The sequence below is a fragment of the Parasteatoda tepidariorum genome, chromosome 10 (assembly GCF_043381705.1).
Source record: "Parasteatoda tepidariorum isolate YZ-2023 chromosome 10, CAS_Ptep_4.0, whole genome shotgun sequence".
NCBI lineage: Eukaryota > Metazoa > Arthropoda > Arachnida > Araneae > Theridiidae > Parasteatoda > Parasteatoda tepidariorum.
This window is the reverse complement of record NC_092213.1, coordinates 25,347,720-25,367,632: the sequence shown is the minus strand read 5'-3', so window position 1 is coordinate 25,367,632 and position 19,913 is coordinate 25,347,720. Positions and strand designations below refer to the sequence as shown.

At 27.6% G+C, this 19,913-nt stretch overlaps 3 protein-coding genes across 10 annotated transcripts in view; 1 reads left to right on the top strand and 2 right to left on the bottom strand.

The window, feature by feature from the left end:
• Window positions 1–3,026, bottom strand: part of LOC107452184 (Heparan-alpha-glucosaminide N-acetyltransferase) — a 35,611-nt gene extending 32,585 nt beyond the window's left edge. For all 8 annotated transcript variants that reach the window (XM_043045041.2, XM_043045043.2, XM_043045048.2 and 5 more), the window contains exon 1: window positions 2,885–3,026. In XM_043045041.2, the coding sequence (XP_042900975.1) occupies window positions 2,885–2,954 (70 nt within the window). In that variant the 5' untranslated portion in view covers window positions 2,955–3,026. The remainder of the gene's footprint in view (window positions 1–2,884) is intronic.
• Window positions 3,027–3,213: 187 nt separating this feature from the next.
• LOC107452186 (intraflagellar transport protein rempA) lies at window positions 3,214–9,484 on the top strand. The gene has a single exon (XM_043045040.2). The coding sequence runs from the start codon at window positions 3,461–3,463 to the stop codon at window positions 7,844–7,846; it is 4,386 nt and encodes a 1,461-aa protein (XP_042900974.1). The 5' UTR covers window positions 3,214–3,460; the 3' UTR covers window positions 7,847–9,484.
• Window positions 9,485–12,309: 2,825 nt separating this feature from the next.
• Window positions 12,310–19,683, bottom strand: LOC107452176 (mitochondrial ribosomal protein L42). Its single transcript, XM_043045052.2, has 6 exons — window positions 19,494–19,683; window positions 18,452–18,515; window positions 16,655–16,739; window positions 15,367–15,399; window positions 12,834–12,955; window positions 12,310–12,484 (listed from the first exon to the last, which is right to left on the bottom strand). Exons 1-6 carry the CDS (start codon window positions 19,552–19,554, stop codon window positions 12,433–12,435), a joined length of 417 nt encoding a protein of 138 aa, XP_042900986.1. The 5' UTR covers window positions 19,555–19,683; the 3' UTR covers window positions 12,310–12,432.
• Between the last annotated feature and the right edge of the window lie 230 nt (window positions 19,684–19,913).

Below are 19,913 nucleotides of genomic sequence, written 5' to 3'. Positions count from 1 at the left end.
TATTATTTAATCTAATTCTCTTTTCTTTTTAAAAAAAAGGGAAGAAAATGACAATTTGAAAGAAGAAAAAAAGAAAGGATACAGGAAACAGATTACAAAATTTTGTACCAGAGATGATGTGGAAGGGTGTTCCATAACTCGAAAAAAGTTTGATAAATATTAAATAAATATAACTTAAAAATACAAAACAAGCATGTTTATACAAAATAAAAATTCATTTTTTTCGCACTTTGTAAATAAAAGAATAATTGAAAGCTATTCTTAAAGTATTAAAATATAATAGTAAAAAATTGTGAGTGATTGATATAGCTGTGACTTGAAAGTAAAAAAAAAAAAAAAAAAAAAAAAAAAAAAAAAAAACAATGTCAACAATGAACGATATGTTCTTTAATCTAACTATTTAAAAGAAAAGAAAAAAATCAAACTTTTAAACTTTTACAAGTGATTAAACTCGAAATCTATCTATTGATGAATAAAAAGAAAATTCTTGGTAGTTGACACTATTAGCTGAAACAATGTGTATACCTAATATACACAATATTCTAGCAATTATTTTTCAGGAAACTTAAAAAATTATATTCTAATAACATTCAAAATTTTAACATTTATTGACTTTCTCTTAAGACTCAGATTAATTTTAAGAATAATTAACGAGCATTTAATTATACAATATTCACTTTTTTTGCTTCCAAAAATCAATGTGCATATTAAATGTTTTGTCATTAAAACAGTAATAATAAAAACTGCAAAATATTATAAATTCTAATTTATAACCTTATAAGGGAGGAGAGCAAATGTTTCTCTCAATCTACACATACAGAAATGCCAACTTTCGTTGCTTCATGGGATTTTTTATTCCTAGTGTAAGCAATATTTATGTTTCAATGTTAGATTCTTGGTTTAAGTAAATTTCAAAACAAAATTACTTTTCCCACCACTACCTATATATAATTCAAAAGTTCAGTGAGACACTATTTCGTTCTAGTTATCTCGTGGTAAGCATTTTTAACTTTACACCAAAATTATCTAAAATTTTGCAGTTTTGGTTTTTAACTCTCAACCATTTAATAACATATTTTGGAGAAAACGGAACAGTAGGCATCTCTGCATTTGATCCCTATTTCTCGAAAATATATCGATCACACATAACGTGAAATAATAATTTAAATATAATGCATTTATTTAAATATTTAGAAAATGATTACTTACGATCCCCCCAAAAAATCCTTGCAGTACATGCTGTTCATTTAAATAGTTGAATTAACTATAAAAGCCAAGAAGCTGTAACAATTTGATCCATATAGCTTATTAAAAAATCCAAAATAAACTTTGTCTGACCTTCCTGAATTAAATTTTTAAATAACAACTGAAACTAGAAGAATTTTTACATGAGCGTGAGCACCTAATACCCTACACCTGTCTTTATTTCTTCAAAATAGTGGGGTGTATTCATTGTCAAATCATTTCTTTGGTTCAAATTAGCTGTCTAGCAAGGCACCTTCCATTTTAAGTGTTCCACAGTTTTGTGGAGGTGATTCCTACTATGAGTGGGAAAAAATCTCCTTTTGTGGGAGGATTTATAGTAATTTACAACAGGGATTAGATTTGAAATGTATTCAACAGATTCAGAAAACATTTTTCAAAGAGATTTTAACCCCAGATAAAATTGAAGGCATACAAGCATTTTATTGCAGATTAATTAGTCCAGACTTACTGAGACACCCCATAATCAGTTATTATTAATTCTAACCGATCAATATTAATAATAACCGCTTCTTTTGGTCAAAGTGAGAAATATCACTAATCATTCACTTTTAACTGGTTATTATTAATAATAATCAATGATTTTTGGTCAGTGTCAAACGGTTTAACGGGTCAAAATTAATAATGTTTTTCGGTCAAAGTGAAAAATAAAAGTGTCAAATAATGACATTGACCAAACGTCATTGGTTATTATTACCTAACAATAACCTATTAATGTGATAAATTTGCTTAAATTATTCATAACCAGATTATTTGGTTATTGTTAGCATTGACCGGTTAGTATAAATAATAACTGACTATTCACATTGACTGTAAACTATACATATATTAAAAATTTAAAGAAGAAAAAAAATTATGTTGACAGATTTTGTGCCTTTTTCAAATGATGGGCCTATGACCATTTGCATACTCACCAACCCCTAACTACGCCACAGGTTGTATTAATTTTACACAGTCAATTTTACAAAAGTGCAAATTAAAATGACTTAATAATCGTAATTGTGATACTAAACAGGTTCAAAAATAATCTAACTTAGCACATTTTCACAAGTGAACAGTTAGCACTTTGCTCTGTGACTTAGCACATTCGTAAAGTTAGCCATGCATTATTTTTAAGAAACACAAAATGTTGACTTTTTTTAATAAAGAGCTAAGTAATTAAAAAGTGAATTATTTATATTTAATAAAAGAGCTATTTTAAAATTCCTTAAAAGCAAAAAATTTTTAAAAAAATTTAACCATTTAAATAAAGCTAGCCTTGAGTAAAATTTATTTTTTTATTTCACGATTATTATTTTTTTTTGAAACTACGTAAAATTCGAATCAATTTTTCACTGTACCTTCACCATCAGATGTGTTGCAACCAAATTGTTGTTATATCTGATTCTCCTTAAACTTGATAAGACGTTGGTCAGTGTTACCATCAGCAATTTTATAAGTATTTTAATTAAAAGTATTAGTAGTTTATACTGGAACTTAACTGAATCGCTTTGTTAAATAATTATATTACAACAAAAAAGCTCGGTAAAACATTTACTGAAAACCATCATAAGCTATTTATTTACAGAAGTATAACTCTTGTGAACATAAAGACTTAATTAACCATAGTAAAACTTCTTACCTAATAGATACATGAATAAAAAATTTTGAAACCACACCATACTGATGCTGTTTAATAATGAAATCAACATTTTTCATATGACAATGACTTCTAATCAAGCTCCGACCATCCAAGAATTTATTCTTTGTTATGTAAACAAATGAATTGGCGGTCATAGTTTAAAATCGGATTTATAAAGTATGAAAACATTTCTCAAATAGTCCAGTTCTTTTTTAATTTATGCCTTTGATTTAATTTAATACCTTTCTTTTAAAAATTTTATTTTATTTTTCAAAAGTGTTCAATCTCATCTTTTTCTTATAAAAAAAGTTTGGATTTTTGTCACTGTAACCCTGGTTTTTTATGTTTTGACGACCGTTGCTAAGTAAACTATTGATAGTGTGTAATATAAAATTAGACATCAGCGTAGCAAAAAACACATCATATCACCAAAACATTTGCGAATAAAATAGAGAAGTAGAATTTTTTTTTTTTTAATCTTTATTTTAATACATTTTTTTTTAAATCTATCATGCCAGTAAATAAGCTTTAGATTTAATTTTACAGATCAAATAAATTAATTAATTATATAAAATTATGGCTTTATATGTTGATCGAAAAATCGAGGACCCTTTAGTTGGACCACAAAAAACATTGCTAAGTTGGCACAAATGTTTTCCATTGATGGCTTGTGCATCTTATGATGATGGCTCTGGAGGTCTTGTAAGCATTTACAAAGATGACAGTACTATTGTAAGAAACAAAATCACTTCTCGGCTGGGTATACAAGTCACAACTCTAGCGTGGCATCCATCAAAGAAGTGTTTGCTGATTGGTTGGGAAAGCGGAGATTTATCAGTTTGGAGTGAACTTGGTGGCAGAGAAATATATTCTTTCACAAAGCATCATAACAATGTAGTGAGTGTACTAAAATTCAATGAAAGTGGAAAAATTTTCATTACTGGAGACATTGATGGTGGCCTGAATGTGTGGAAATTTGAAATAGGCGGTAGTTTTGAAATTTTACTTTCTAACTCCTTAAAACACCCCATTGTAGATATCGTGTTTCGCAACATTAATACCGACAATAGTGATAGCGAAATTAGCCGACTCGCAAAAGCTGCTGTGGACGGAGACGAGAAGGCATTGAATATGTTTTCAAGTTGGCAAAATGATAACGGATATGAGGGAAAATTACACTTTTTTGCGAGGGAAAATGATTTTGATTTCTTCGTTGGGTGCCAATCAGGAATTGTTTATTACATCAAGAGCAACGGATATTGTGAAGGGGTGTTACAAATGGAAACGTCAATTCGTTACTTAGCTTATTACAGGGAAAAAGACACATTAATTGTAATTTCAAAATCTCTCATTTTAGCACAATTTAGTATAACTCAAGATGGGTCTGTGAATGAGTTAGGGAAAATTAAGATGAGTGGTAAAAGTACAGATGTGGCTATAACATGGGCTGGTGAAGGACTGCTGGCTGTTAGTGCAGGAGAAAGCTCTGTTCATCTATGGAATGTTGAATTTGAAAGAAGTACCACACTTTCTCTGCCTTCATCAGCTCCAACTCAGCATATAACGAGTATTTCGTTCCTAGCAAGTAAGAATATCCTATCAGCTGGTACAAGCCAAGGGTATGTGTTCTCTTGGTATTTAATGTATAAAGAAGACGATAATGATATAATTTGGGAAATTGAAGACATGATGAATGTTACCGGATGTATAAGAAATTTTGAATGGTGTGAAAATCTTGAAGTGATGGGACTTATCACTACAACAGATGTTTACATCATATCAAAGCAAAAAATGTGTTTTGCCTTTGATGATGGTGTTTCAGCAGTTCAGATGTCAGCTAGACAAGTAGCTATTGAACTTGTTTCTCGAGATCTGTCAGTGCATCTATTAACTGAAACTGAAATCAAGGCAGTCTACTTAAGTAAAAACATTGTAGTTCTGAGTTGTAATGACAAATTAATATTTTATGAAGTCAACTTCGATGAGAAAAAAACCATGCATCTAGGGACCTTTGCACCTGCTTCTGATACTGTTCTTTTACATGAACAAAGTGTATACGTTGTAAATGAAAACAAAATAGACGTAAAAACTTTCCAGGGGACATTGAAAGCATATTTCACTTTTACGAAGGAAGAAGGTTACCCGAGTGTGATGGACGCTTCGGGTAACTTTTTTATAGCTGCCTCAAGTGTTGGTGTTATTAAAATTTGGGACATCAGTGGTAGAGAAGCAAAATTAATATTAACATCAGGATTTGCTAAAAATGTATTGAAAGATAAATTGATTGCCTCAGTGAAATGCAATAACAAAGGCAATAAAGTAAGTTTTACAGCTCGCATGAAAACAAAGACAGGATTCATAAATGATTCATCCTTATATGTGTGGGATACGGAGAAAAACGTTATCTCAAGATTTGATTTTGCAACTGGTATAGGATCAAATGAAGAAAATGCTCCCTCAAATGCAAACCAATTTGGATCAGTAGCAAGTGGTCGTTATCCCGTAAATCACGTGTGGGTGAAAGAAGATCCTCGCATGATTATTTGTGAAGCAAAACTGTTACCTCTTCCTCTCAAAAAGAATATAACAGGCAACAGCTTCAGAAAAATTCTAAATAAAAGAAATAGTTTCATGGAAAATGATAAGAAACCTGAATCAATTGTTGCATCATTATACATGACACCTGATAAAATATTAATAATTCAAGATTATTTTTTTCTTGATGAAGAGCAATCTAATCTATTGGGAATTAAAATTCCTCATTATTTTCTGTTACAGAAATCTAAAGTTGATGAAAACTCTGACGATAATAGTGCAAATGTAAAAGGACACAAATCATTAGTTCAAAGAAAGACCATGCAGAGCTTCATTGGTCTTGAAGATAGTGATAAAGTAACAAAAGAGGCTCTTTTAAATTTCAGCTACTTTTTTTCTGTTGGGTGTTTTGATGAAGCTTTTCTGGCTATAAAATCTATAAAGTCAGAATCAGTCTGGCAGAATATGGCAAAAATGTGTGTCAAAACTAAAAGACTGGATGTTGCAAGGATATGTGTAGGGAAAATGGGACATACTTATGCAGCTAGAGCTTTAAAAAATGCAGAAAATGAACCGGAACTTGAAACTAAAGTTGGTATACTAGCCATACATTTAGAAATGTATCCAGAAGCGGAAGAGCTTTTTAAAAGTTGTGGACGATATGACTGGATCAATAAGCTGTATCAAAGTCGAGGGCAATGGGAAAAAGCTTTAGAGATAGCAGAGAAAAAAGATAGGATACATTTAAGAGATACATTTTATAATTATGCTAATTATTTAGAGAGAGAGGGAGAAATTAATGCAGCAATTAAATATTTTGAAAAGTCTGGTACCCATCATTTTGAAGTCCCTCGCATGTTGTTTGAAGATCAAAGAGCTTTAGAATCCTACGTCCAAAAAAGTAAAGATCCCGAGATTCATAAATGGTGGGCTCAATATTTGGAGAGTATTGATGAAATGGAAACTGCTTTACAATATTACAAAACAGCAGAGGATTATCTTTCCCTTGTTCGGTTATACTGTTATTGTAATAACTTGGAAAAAGCAGCCGAGATAGCGAATGAGACAGGCAACAGAGCGGCTTGCTTTCATCTTGGTAGGCAATTTGAAAATCAGGATAATATAAAAGAAGCCATACATTTTTTCACTCAAGCCAGGGCTTTTACAAATGCTATCCGTATTTGCAAAGAAAACAATTTCGAAGAACAACTTATGAATTTAGCTATGATGGCTGGCCCTGAAGAAAAGGCTGATGTGGCTCAGTATTTTCATCAACAAGGTCAACTAACTAATGCTATCTCTTTATATCACAAATCTGGAAATTTAGAATATGCTGTTGAACTTGCTTTTCAAGAGGGTGAGTATGACATGCTACAAAAAATAGCCATGGAACTTCCATCTGATGCTGATCCTCAATTGCTGCAGCGCTGTGCTGAATTTTTTATTCAAAGAGGTAAATTTGATACAGCAGTAAACCTTTACATAATGGCAAAGAAATATGAAGAGGCTTTAAATTTATGTGTCGAAAACAATGTAACAATAAATGAAGAATTGGCAGAGAAATTTACTCTTGAGAAAAACGATGCAGATAAAAAATTGCGGAATTTCATATTGGAAAAAATAGGGGAATCGTGCATGATACAAGAAAATTACCATTTAGCTGCTAAAAAATTTACACAATCGGGTGATAAAATTAAAGCAATGAAAGCTCTTTTAAAATCAGGAGACACAGAAAGAATAATATTCTTTGCAAATGTTTCACGCCAACGAGAAATATATGTAATGGCTGCAAATTATTTGCAATCACTTGAATGGAGAAGTGGAGGTGATATAATAAAACACATAATTACTTTCTATACAAAAGGAAAAGCACTGGATTTGTTGGCAAGTTTTTATGAAGCATATGCCCAAGATGAGATTGATGAATATCAGAATTATGAAAAAGCTCTCGAAGCGCTGACAGAAGCCTACAAGAGTCTCTCCAAATCACCTTCTGCTAGTAATGCTGGTAAGTTAGAAAATATTAAGATGAAAATCGAAATTGTGAAACAATTTGTGGATATTCGGCAGTTGTATGAAAGCAGTGCTGAAGAAGCCATCAAACAATGTAGAGATCTACTCCATAATGAAAATGTAGATGCAGCTATTCGAAAAGGAGATATATATGGATTTTTAATAGAACATTTTTGCTCTCAAGAAAATTATAAAGTTGCTTATTCCATCTTAGAACAAATGCAAAAAACAATGCCAGGAGTTAATTTGCCTTACTATATAAAAGTAGACAATTTAAAAGCTATTTACAAAGCTTTAGATTTGAAACCAAATATTCACGCTAATCTTTTAGATAGTAAGAAAAGTGATGAAAATGAACTTTCAGATAATGAAGAAATCGAAGAAGACTATCAATCAGTTGAAAATAGATTTTAAAATTCTTAAAAATATATTATATGTCTATATTCAGCATATATATTTATTTCACAAAAATTTCAATAGCTGACTTTACCTACACACACGTTGTTTGTTACTCATATTTAATGACTATGTTGCTGTTTAATAGCTGCCATTTAACTGAGTTTTTTGTAAAAAATAACTAACTGCTAATTTTCATAATTATTTATTTATTTTTTGTAATATCAATTCATATAAATAATTGTATGAACTATTTTAATAGAATGTGAGAAGCAATTACAAAAAAGAAAGTATGAGTGTGTCATTATAAAGAATCATTTAAAAAATCTATATAGATGTTATTTTTTAACTATAAAAGACTTATTTTTATGGATTTAAAAATGAAAAACCCAAACTTGTCATAAATATGATAAAGAAAAAAATATTTTTTTAAATTAGCTTGAAACAAGTTGAAAAATTTAATTTTACTTTATCTGAACATACTTAAAGTTGATGACTCCATGACAATTATTAAATTTTTACTAAACATGATTTTAGCAAATGTACAGAGTATATTTTCTTATCACTATCACACACACAAATGCATAGATAGTTAAATTGTTTAAGGTTTAGATATATTGAAACAATGAATGTAGAATATTAATTATGTTTTGAGTGCCTTACTGGTTTTCAAAATTTTTAATTTATGTAATTCATATTAAGAAAATACTTAGAATTATACATCAAAATAGTTTCCATTTTGATGAAAGCTTTAAATCAATTAAAGTCAAAATATATATGTACTTAACAATTATACTTAGTTTTACAAATTTTATTTTTGATTTATTTTAGCAATATCTTTGTTTTATATGTTTCATTTTTCAGGAAAATATTAATGGGGTCATGCGTTGGGTCAACCTGTCCCAATAGAAAAAATAAAATTATTCTAGTCAACATTTATTTCGAAAACTTAAAGAAGTTTTAAATAAAATATATATTATAATGCTACTTGTTTCATATGAAAAAATATTTAATTTCTTATTGAATGTTTAGTCGCACAATAACAAACAAAACATTAAAAATATTTTTACATAATAATTGAATTGCTGGAATGAAACACCGAAATTCTAGTCAATATGTTTAAAGTTTTAAAAATATTTTTAAAACTTTACATGACCTGTTTTTTATATTATCTATTTATTATTCAACTCAGAGCTCCAAAAACACACCTAGTCTAGTCAATATACTCCAAATATTTAAAATATGTTTTCACAGTAAATTAATAAAATCAGAGTTCAAAATAAAACTTTAAAATTTATTAATCAATATGCTGTATTGATAAAAATATTGTAGTTTATGATTTAACTTGATGCTTTTGCGGAAATCAGAATTCTAGCCAATATCCTCCAAGTCTAAAAAATATTTTTATGTGATTTATCAGAAAATCAACTTCCTGTAAGAAACACAAAAATTCTAGTCAATATACTCCTAGTATTATGAATATTTTTATATGGTCTATTAGTCAACCCAATTCTCAAATGAAACATCAATATTCTAGTCAATGTCTAATTTGTATGAATGAAACTATTCAATCTGGAATCCTAAAAGAAGAACAATGTGTAATGTGAAAGAAGTGTTAATTTTTACACTGTTGTTGAATAAATCTTTTTTTCTATCTAGACTCTTAATTACTTTTTAAACCTATAATGTGTCTCAGAGTATCATAAATAAATATTATAATTTGATTCAACCACAATTTGATTATTCATAATTTGATTCATCAATATTCTAGTCAATGTGTAATTTGTATGAATGAAACTATTTATTCTGGAATCCTAAAAGAACTATGTGCATGTGAAAGAAGTGTTAATTTTTACACTGTCATTGAATAAACCTTTTTTTTTCTATCTAGACTCTTAATTACTTCAAACCTGAAATGTGTCTCAAGAGTATCATAAACAAATATTATAATCTAATTCAATCATAATTTGATTCATCAATATTCTAGTCAATGTGTAATTTGCATGAATGAAACTATTTATTCTGGAATCGTAAAAGAAGAACTATGTGTAATGTGAAAGAAGGGTTAATTTTTACACTGTCATTGAATAAACCTTTTTTTTTCTATCTAGACTCTTAATTACTTTAAACCTGTAATGTGTCTCAAGAGTATCATAAACAAATATTATAATTTGATTCAATCACAATTTGATTATTCATAATTTGATTCATCAATATTCTAGTCAATGTGTAATTTGTATGAGTGAAACTATTTATTCTGGAATCCTAAAAGAACTATGTGTATGTGAAAGAAGTTTTAATTTTTACACTGTCGTTGAATAAATCTTCTCTTTTTCTCTCTAGACTCTTAATTACTTTAAACCTATAATGTGTCTCAGAGTATCATAAATAAATATTACATATTGATTTATTATTTTTTCTTATGCAAATTTTGTTTGAAGAAAACGTAATGGAATAGTAATAAAATTAATGCATTTATATATGTTTAATTATTAATAGCAGATGCTTCCATTGTCATTCAAGAAAAGATCCCAACCCTGAATTCCACAAACTATGATCACAAAATATAATTTATCTAAATCAATTAGCTCTGAAGCCTGCCCAAATGTGGATGTTATAAAGCACAGTAGTGTCTCCAATTCATAACTGGACAATTTTTCACAATTGTTATTGATTTAATCAATTATTTTTTTTAACCAATTTAGGCAACTAATACTGACTTACATGTGTGTTTGCAGCTTGTTTATCAACTGAATAAAACTTGCAATATATCTAAAAGCAATCACCAAATATTTTGTTTAAGTATATTAAGTACTTTATATAAAACATAACTGTTATATATCATAAAATAATACTTTTACCTTGATTGATAAAATCCAAGATTTTTGACAACCTAATAAATGTGTCCATTCTTTCATCTATTTTGTTTATCATATAACTACTACTGATTCTTTTATTTTATTTTAAGATTAGTTTCTGACTTAAAAGTAAAAAAATTAATTTGAATAATTTTTAAATTTTATGGACACATTTCCTATGCTCTGAAATGAATTTGTTCAAAAAGTTGCCATAATTTGGAACCTTTGATTTTAGTAACAAGACTTCAAATACTTTATCTTATTTTTGTATCTTACTATTTATGTGTGTTGTCCAATGAAATACAACATAAAATATGGTATGGGGGATCTATAAAAATATTTAAAATGATTAGAAATATATTAACATATTTTAGTTTAAATATATCAGAATAGTGTATTAAAAACAGATAGTACAAGACAAAAAATTTTATTGATGTTTAATTTTTTCTCATTTTGTTTAAAAATGGTGAATGAAGTATGAATCTAGTTAATGTTATAAAGAATTGTTTTTTATTATAGTGCTTATGGAAACTAAGCATAGTCTAACTAGGATCATTAATGACCTTTAGAGTGAAAAAGTATTATGATTAAAATTAAAGAAAAATAATTTTTAAATAAAGTAGAACCCAACAAATCCAAAATATTAGGTAATCTTAACCAATAATAATTCTCAAAAATTATTATGAAAATAATCTGAGTAAAAATACTCATAGAGAGACTACACGAGCAAAACAGCTCAGGCATCTAACCAGATTAGTGCGTTTAAACAAGTACTTGATTTGGATGTGAGGATTTCAAATCAGAAATTAGTTTTGTCCGGAAAGAAACAGATTTTTGTCAAAATGATATTTTTTGATTGGATTTTTTGTCTGAATGTACAAGTTAAAAAAGAATGTATAAGAAAAGAATATAAAAAAGAACCTAAACACTTGTCTACTTTTTTGAAAATAACACTCAAGACAAAAAACATATGGCCTACATGTATTGTCACCCCTTTCCTACTACTCCCTACGTAACTGAGAAGTATGGACACTTAATATTCACTCGACTGAATTTTAAAATTTGCTGGTTAGAAATATAATATTTCATTGAATTGCATAAATACTGTAGCTAGTAGAGAGACACAAATTATATAATTGAAATCAATGAAGCTAAAATACCTAACATCAGCAGCGTCTTTGTTCTCCTTTATCATGATTTGTAATCTGTGTAAATACAAATTGTGATGAAGCATGTCATGAAAAGTATGACTTACATGTGTGTTTGCAACTTGTTTATCAACTGAATAAAACTTGCAATATATCAAAAAGCAATCACCAAATAACGCAATTTCAATCAACTTGCATAATGAGAAAGCTTAGGAAATAATCGAGTGTATTCTTTGCTTTATTACACTTAAAAAAACTATCATTAAAATTCTAATGCATCACTACATAGCACTGTTGAGACAAAATGTACATACAATTACAATCAGAGTCTTTGGTATTTCAATCGAGTAACAGTCCCAAATGGACCAGATTAACTAGGTTACTGTACATTTTTGAGAAATTTCCCCGATATTAAAATTTAAATCACTAACTTTCCTAAGGTTCAAAATATATAGACGGTTTTGAAAAATCAAAATCAGACTACTTACAATCATTTATTACTAAATGTTTTATGAAAGAATTAACATGCGAATACATCATTAAATAAACACAATAAAATTCAGATTTTGAAGTTATTTACAATTATCCTTTTAATGTATCAAATTCCATCCCGATTGATTGGTTCAGGATCTAAATATTTCTTTTCATTGCTAAAAGAAAATATCAAAAATGTGAGTAAATAAATAATTATAAAAAATAAATAAAAACTTTAAATGTATTCACGCTCTTTTTTTCATTCAGACATTTAAAACTGACTATTCAATAAAATAATTATATTAAATAAATATGAATTCTTAAAAAGATTTATAATTATTTAATATTGAAAGAAGGATGTGCAATCATAGAATGTTATATTGATATACATAGACAGTAACCACAAGAAGATACATTGAGATACATACAGAGTAACCACAAGAAGATACATTGAGATACATACAGAGTAACCGCAAGAAAACATACATAACATTTAATTTAAAATTCAAGCAAAAATATACATACTTTGGATACCATCTATGTTTTGTGGTATAAGTCATCTTTGCTAATTCCTCCATAGTAGGTCCATCCGGCTGAAATCGAATTTTAGCGTCACGTCTGTACTGCACTTTTAAAACCGAATCACCCTACAAATATTTAATTAAAATTATGGAAGTAAAAATTTATACATTTTAGAAACCATTAAAAAAAAAAGAGACAATTTGACTTATCTACAAAATTAAATACATAACAAAAATAACAGTATAAATTCCGCAACTATAAATATATTAGGGAACATGTTTATTGAAAACTAGATTAAATAAGCAATTAAATACCGACTCTCAAAGTTGTTTTATAAAATTAAATAAAAAAAATCAGCCAAACTTTTTTTAATTGGAAAAAAAAAACTATCGAAATCTAAAATTCTCATAAAAAGTATTCTCCTAATTTGTATTCACATAAAAAGTATTTTCATATTTATTTAAACTAAGATATTTATTAAATGCAAATTACTTAAAAAATTAACTATACTTAATCACGTTTTTAGTTTGTAAATAAAAAGGCGTGCAGGAGCGTTGTACTTTCGGACAGTGACAATTTCTTATAGCCTAATGACAACATAAGCATTATTATTTCTAATTATGACCTAACCAATACGTGATATCACAACAAAAAATTGCATCCAAAGCCTTGGAATATCACTGTGAGAGAAAGAAAATTTCATCACTAAGAAGTAAATTTTTGTAAGCATTCTATTTTCATTTTCTAAATATCAAATCCTAAAAATATTGACATGAATTTTATTTAGTTACAGGAGAGAAGATTTTTTAGAATGTTTTAGTCAAGTGAAAATAATTCTACTTCATTTTAACTTTTTTTTTGTAAAATTTTTATAAAACAGTTTCTGTGTCCTATAACTAAATAATAATATATAAGTGTCCTCAAACGCAATTTTTTAATTTCTAAAAAATATTTATAAAAAGTTTCAATTTTCATGTTTCCAATTCTACCTCTACCTAATAATTATATCATAAATAGAGAACATGACTTTAAGACTTGATATTAATATGCATTTTCCTCTTGCAATAAATGCTATACGAAATTAAAATTCTTTAGTTGTTTAAGCTTGTCCCGTTCATCACATTTCCACATTGAGAGTTTTTTTTAAAATTAGGTTTGAACTGAATTTTCTATTCTTTATTCATTTCCAATAAATATTTCGTTAATTCAGTTTTTAAGGAAAAAAAAAATTTGTTAGCATAATTAGTTTAAAATATATGACTGTTGTCTGAAATATAAATTGTGTCCCAAAGTACAACAGCTTGTGTCCAAAGATATAAAAAAAAATTTTGATGCAGGGACAGTTTGCAATTTCTACTTTATATGGGTGACATAATCTAATGTTCCAATCATTAAAGTTCTAAAAAATATATTACAGAGGAAAACATCTGTGCATTTAAATGATGTCTTTAAAGATTTTAAGTCTGACCATAACTATCAAAATTAAAAATTAAAGAATGAAAACTTGATATGCGCTGTCTAATTTCTTTTTTAAGAAAGCACACTAAATGCAATTTATTTTGGGATTAATATAATTTATGCTTAATCAGATTCATCTATACTATGAACTTTAGCATGCTAAAACTATAATTTAATACTTAAATATAATTTAAGTCATAAAAGCATGTGCTGTATTTTAAGATTTATCTCTAAATGGAACTATGGACACTAACTGGTTAATTTAATATATCATTCCTCTCGTTAAAAATCTTATTCATTTGAGAATTTGTTATTTATAATACAAAAACAACATAAATAATATAGTGCATATTTTTTCCGACAACTATAAAAATTTTATAAAATAGAAAATGTGGATAAAGTCATTATTTTTGTACTTTATAAAGTTAAAACTAAGAAAATATTTTCCTAACACACTCAAAATAACATTTAAAATCTAACGTAAAATATTTTTACAGAATATTACATTCAGCTATAAACAGTTTTAGGTAATTATATGCTAGAAGTTATATAATTTTACATACATGATATCAATATATTTGTCAAGAACAAAACTTCATTCAAAATTTTATTTCATTATGTTTAATTATTGGAATATTTTTCTTGCTTCAATACTGTTTGCAAGCCACAATGCTCGATAATAGAGCAAAAATGTAACGTCTAGTCACTAACTTTAAAATTTCCACTTTTAATGAAAGAGAGAAAATAATCAAATTAAAAGAATTGATAGGAAATATTTTAACAAAAAAAAATTAAATAAACTATTCAGACTAAAAATCTGTATAATTTACCAATAATAATAAAAGTTAAAAATAACAAAAAGGACTATTTCACAATTTAACAGTATTTTTTCGTCAAATAAAAAAATAAATATTTTTTTCTAAAATTATCTTAGAAACAGTACATATATATACTTAAAATAATAATGACAGTAAATAGTTAAAAAATAAATATTATTTTTTTCTAAAATTATCTTAGAAATAATAAATATATCAACTAATAATGACAGTAAATAGATAGACAAAAATGATCATTTTACCTCACGAAATTCAGGAGCTATATCAGGCAATGGCTATAAACAAATAAAATTAAAACTTTAGTAACATAAGATAGAATTGTTAAAAATTATTTTAAATACATAATCATTGCTTAGAAAATAAAATTTTGTTTCGATAATATAACTTATAACATACTAAGAGATTAATCAAAATCATAGCCCTGTTCTTAATATTTAGGATATTAATGTTTCAGATATTTTAACAGTAATAATATTTTATTTCAACTTAATTAGACCATGTTTCAAGATGAATCACCATAAAAATAAAACTTATAAATTAATGATTTAGATCAGACTAATTTTTTATACATTTACCACAGTTTACTGCATTACATAAAGCTATCCGTTCGACAAGTAAATTGTATACTTTAATCATGTTCAAAATAAATTCAATTTTCATGCTCAAAAATTGTTTCATTCAGACTGAGTAGGAAAAAACAGCTGCAACAAATTGATTTATAACAGCTTTAAAAGCTTGGCTAAATACTTAAAGATAATATTTTTAGGGGCTTTGGAGGCTGAGTAAACAACCTCAATTCCCAAACAAAGAGAAAATGTGTGCTAAAGTGTAACTAATTAATGTCATGTGGTGTAAATAATTAATAACAAATGGTTCTGATAAAAAAAGAAGTGCATTTATACATATTTTTAAAACTATTACTAATTCATAAATGAATCAAGCTTCTTTCAAATTCAAAGATTAAATATCAAAATATCTACCAAAAATTAACAATAAAACAAATTTTTATCAAAACTTGGACATAAGTTGTTCTGCAAGAAAATTGAATTAATAGTTCTGCTAATAAAAGAGTTTTTTTCTTCTTTTCTATGGTTGGCACAGAAATTTCGTTCTTCGCCGCGGAAGATGCATGAAGTGTTGCTTATTTAAGGTTACCCGGTGGGCACCTGTGAACCTAAGTCATGGAGGCGAGCAACATTACCCACGCCACAGATACCCGTTTATAGGGTGGGCCACATTCACACATCACACAGAGAAACATCCATGCCCTAAGCGGGATTCAAACCCGCAACCATTGGCTTCGCAATCAGGCACTCTGACCGCTCGGCCACCTGGCCGGCATAATATAGATTGCTGAAAAGGTACTTAAACTGTTTTGCAATGTACATCACAGTTTTGAAATTCTATTTTATTTAGATTCTTATTCTTTCTATTTTAGAGAGTAGTGGTTTTCAAGTCAATACTAATAAAACCAAAAATAATAACAATAATAAATAAAAAATACATTTTGATAAGAAGAAAAAAGATTACTTTAGTATGTTCATATGGAGGTGCTTCTTCTGGATGCCAACAACATATAATCTGTCCATTATTAGATAAAACAGTCCATGATTTTCTACAAAGAAAAAAATTAAAGAAATTAATATTCAGTAATGAAAAGTAAATTGTGTCTATTTGTACATGCGTTAAGCATAAAAATTTTTTTTTTATTAAAATAACTTTTATTATTAATAAATAAAATTATGCATGCAGGAAAGGTAAAACATATTTTAAATATATAATAAATTGAAGACACTGTTTAAAATTTTAGCGAAAAAAATATTACATTAGCGTTTAGTGGCCACATCCAGGGATGCTAACAATATATAATCTGCAACTTATTTTTGCCATTCTTAAAAAATGAAACAAAATAGATAATTTGAATGGGTGTTTATAAACTTTTGTAATGAATTTGAATATGTTTCATGGCTGCTCATAATACTGAATGGAGAAGATTGACATTATTAAATGAGTTTTGATGAAGGAATTTTCTCGAATGAGGTAAATTTTTTATTTTGATAGTTCAGAATGCAAAGATAGAACAAATAACTTTATGATTTGTCATAGTCAGCTTTGGGGATGAAAGAAACAGTCACAATTTATAAACCACTTCATTAAACCATTTTTTTAATGCAAGGATTAAGAAAGTATAAAAAAAAAAAATGCTGAGAAATTTATCCACATTTTTCCATGAGCTTTAGGCATTGTTCTTAAAATTATTTTATAATTATTTGGATATAGGAACCACAAACTTGCGTTCAATTAATGAAAATTCATACTAGAATGAGGAATGTGACAAAGAAACTATTAAATTTATTGTATTACCTTTACAGTAAAAAACTAAAATTTATTTCAAACAAAAGTATTTTTATAAGATACTCATGTTATTTAAAATGGCGTGTAAATTATAAAGGAAATAAAAAGAAAATAATTAAATAAAAATATAAATAAAACTTATTAATTTTAAAAAAATTTTTAGCATGAAATATTGTAAGAAATATACACCATAGCAAAGCAAATACATTATACTAACCATAATATAGGACATTAATCTTAATACAAATGTTAATTTATAAGTTGAAACACTAAACATTTATTTAATACTTAAAATATTTTCTTAAAAAATTCATTTCATTTAAATTATACCCACCCACATACTACAGGGTTGCCACAGAAAAAATGAACAAAATAGTTGCTTTTAGTAGCTAAAACATGAAAATAGTAGCCAAAATAAGAACAAAAATTCACCAAAAATAGGACAAAAATTTTGTTAATGACTTAATTGTCATATACCATGATCCATTCAGTCAAGTTGGTGGCAAATATGATAATTTGTATGTAAACGTAAATGTATATATATATATATGAGTGTGTGTGCATGTGTTTTTTTATATATATATATATATACATACGAAAAGTGATTACTCAATTCGAAATTCACGCATTCTAATATCTTAGTAAAAAAAATTTCTTCTTAAAAATCATGAGGAATTGCGAAGCAATAATCATTGAAAAGGCGATCGAGAAATGAAATAGACTAACAATGGAGTCTGAACATAGCTAGGAGTACAGAAAAGTCTCCCACTAGTCTCCTTTTCCTGAAAATAGTTGCTTTTTTAGCCTTTTCAGACAAAAAAGTTGCCATGCCAAAAATAGTTACAAATAGTTGCATTTTAGTCGCCTGTGGCAACCCTGATACTAAGACTATTATTTTACCCACAAATTATCACTATTATTAAAACTAATCAATTATACTAAGACATAAAAACAAAATTTAAAAAAAAACACCTATTTTCATCTGAAGAATACAGCCTGCTCAAAACTGAATATGAAAACTTCCAAATATCAGGACCTGAATAATATAAAAACAATTTTTACATTAGTAAAATCAAACTAATAAAACAAAAATTCTAGATCATAAATTTTTAAAATTGCAAATATGTATGTATAGTTAGCTTATATCAGTTCTTGTGCTAAGAATAGTCATAAGTATTTGAAGCAGTTGGAACTGAACATACTTATGTGAACAAAATTTTCATATTATAAAAGTACATCACATTAACCAACCGTATAGTCCCATTTTTCAGAGTTCTATCTTTTAACAGCCATGGCAAGAGTGTGAACATTTTTTTTCCACCACTGCCAGACAATGGAAGCAGCATCCGAACTGCTTTCACTGAATTTCCACATAAAACCAATAAGAGGACTTTCATCCTTTATGAATTTCAGGTATATCTTACTGCTGTTACATTGGCATGAAATCAACTAAAAAAAGGTTCAGATAATCCTTCATCAGTAAATTTTAACATTGCTTTATATAGAATTTGGGATTTTTAACTAAATTTGAAGAAACATTTTTATATTAGCTCTCGCACCAAAGTAATCTTCAAGTTTTGCCAACAATTAAGCAGTAGTCTATGAGAAACTGAAAAGAAAAAAAAACATCTCAGTGGGAGACCAATTGAAGGAGATAACTCATCGCCACTCTCTAGCATACAAATAAATATTTCTTTTTTAAATTTTTGTAAGTACAAAACTCTTTGGCATATTAGCTAAAGTTTGAACCTTTTAGTTTTTTGCCGAAATCTATTTTAATGAAAGAAGTAGTAGAAAAATGCTATGTACAATAAAATACATGTAGTTTAAAAAATTATTAATTTAAAAAATATAGCAATTGCATTGTAATTGCACAGTATCTTTTAATTTACATAAATAGGCTTAAAACTAATATGAAAATAAAGCAACTGTCAGTAAAATAATTGGCACAATAATTGATTAAATTGCAGTAAAGTTGACTTGGAGCATAATTCAACAAAAATTTTCGAATTACTTAGAGCAATGCCCTTTTTTATTCTTGACATCGAATTAAGTATTCCAACACTACGATTCATGATGAAAAATGTAGGGAAAATTGCTCTTTCAGTACTACTTAAATTAAATTTCTAATTTTTATTTTTGCCTTCGATTTTTGTTTACTGTTATAAAATTATTAAGGAGCACTTTGTTATCTATTTCTGTTCACCCATAGCCTACAAAAACTGAATTTGTAAGTAGTTATAGAGGGCGCAAAAAGAATAAATTGTGGAGCGCTCGAATTGTATGCAGTGTGAATGCCCCTTGAAAGATAAGTTTTTAAACTGCAATGTCAGGTAACCAAAAACAAAACATCCTTAAACATCTGTCCCGCAGTGGACTGATCGTTAAGACATGGTTCCCAGCAGATCACCGAAGTCAAGCATTACTGACTGCT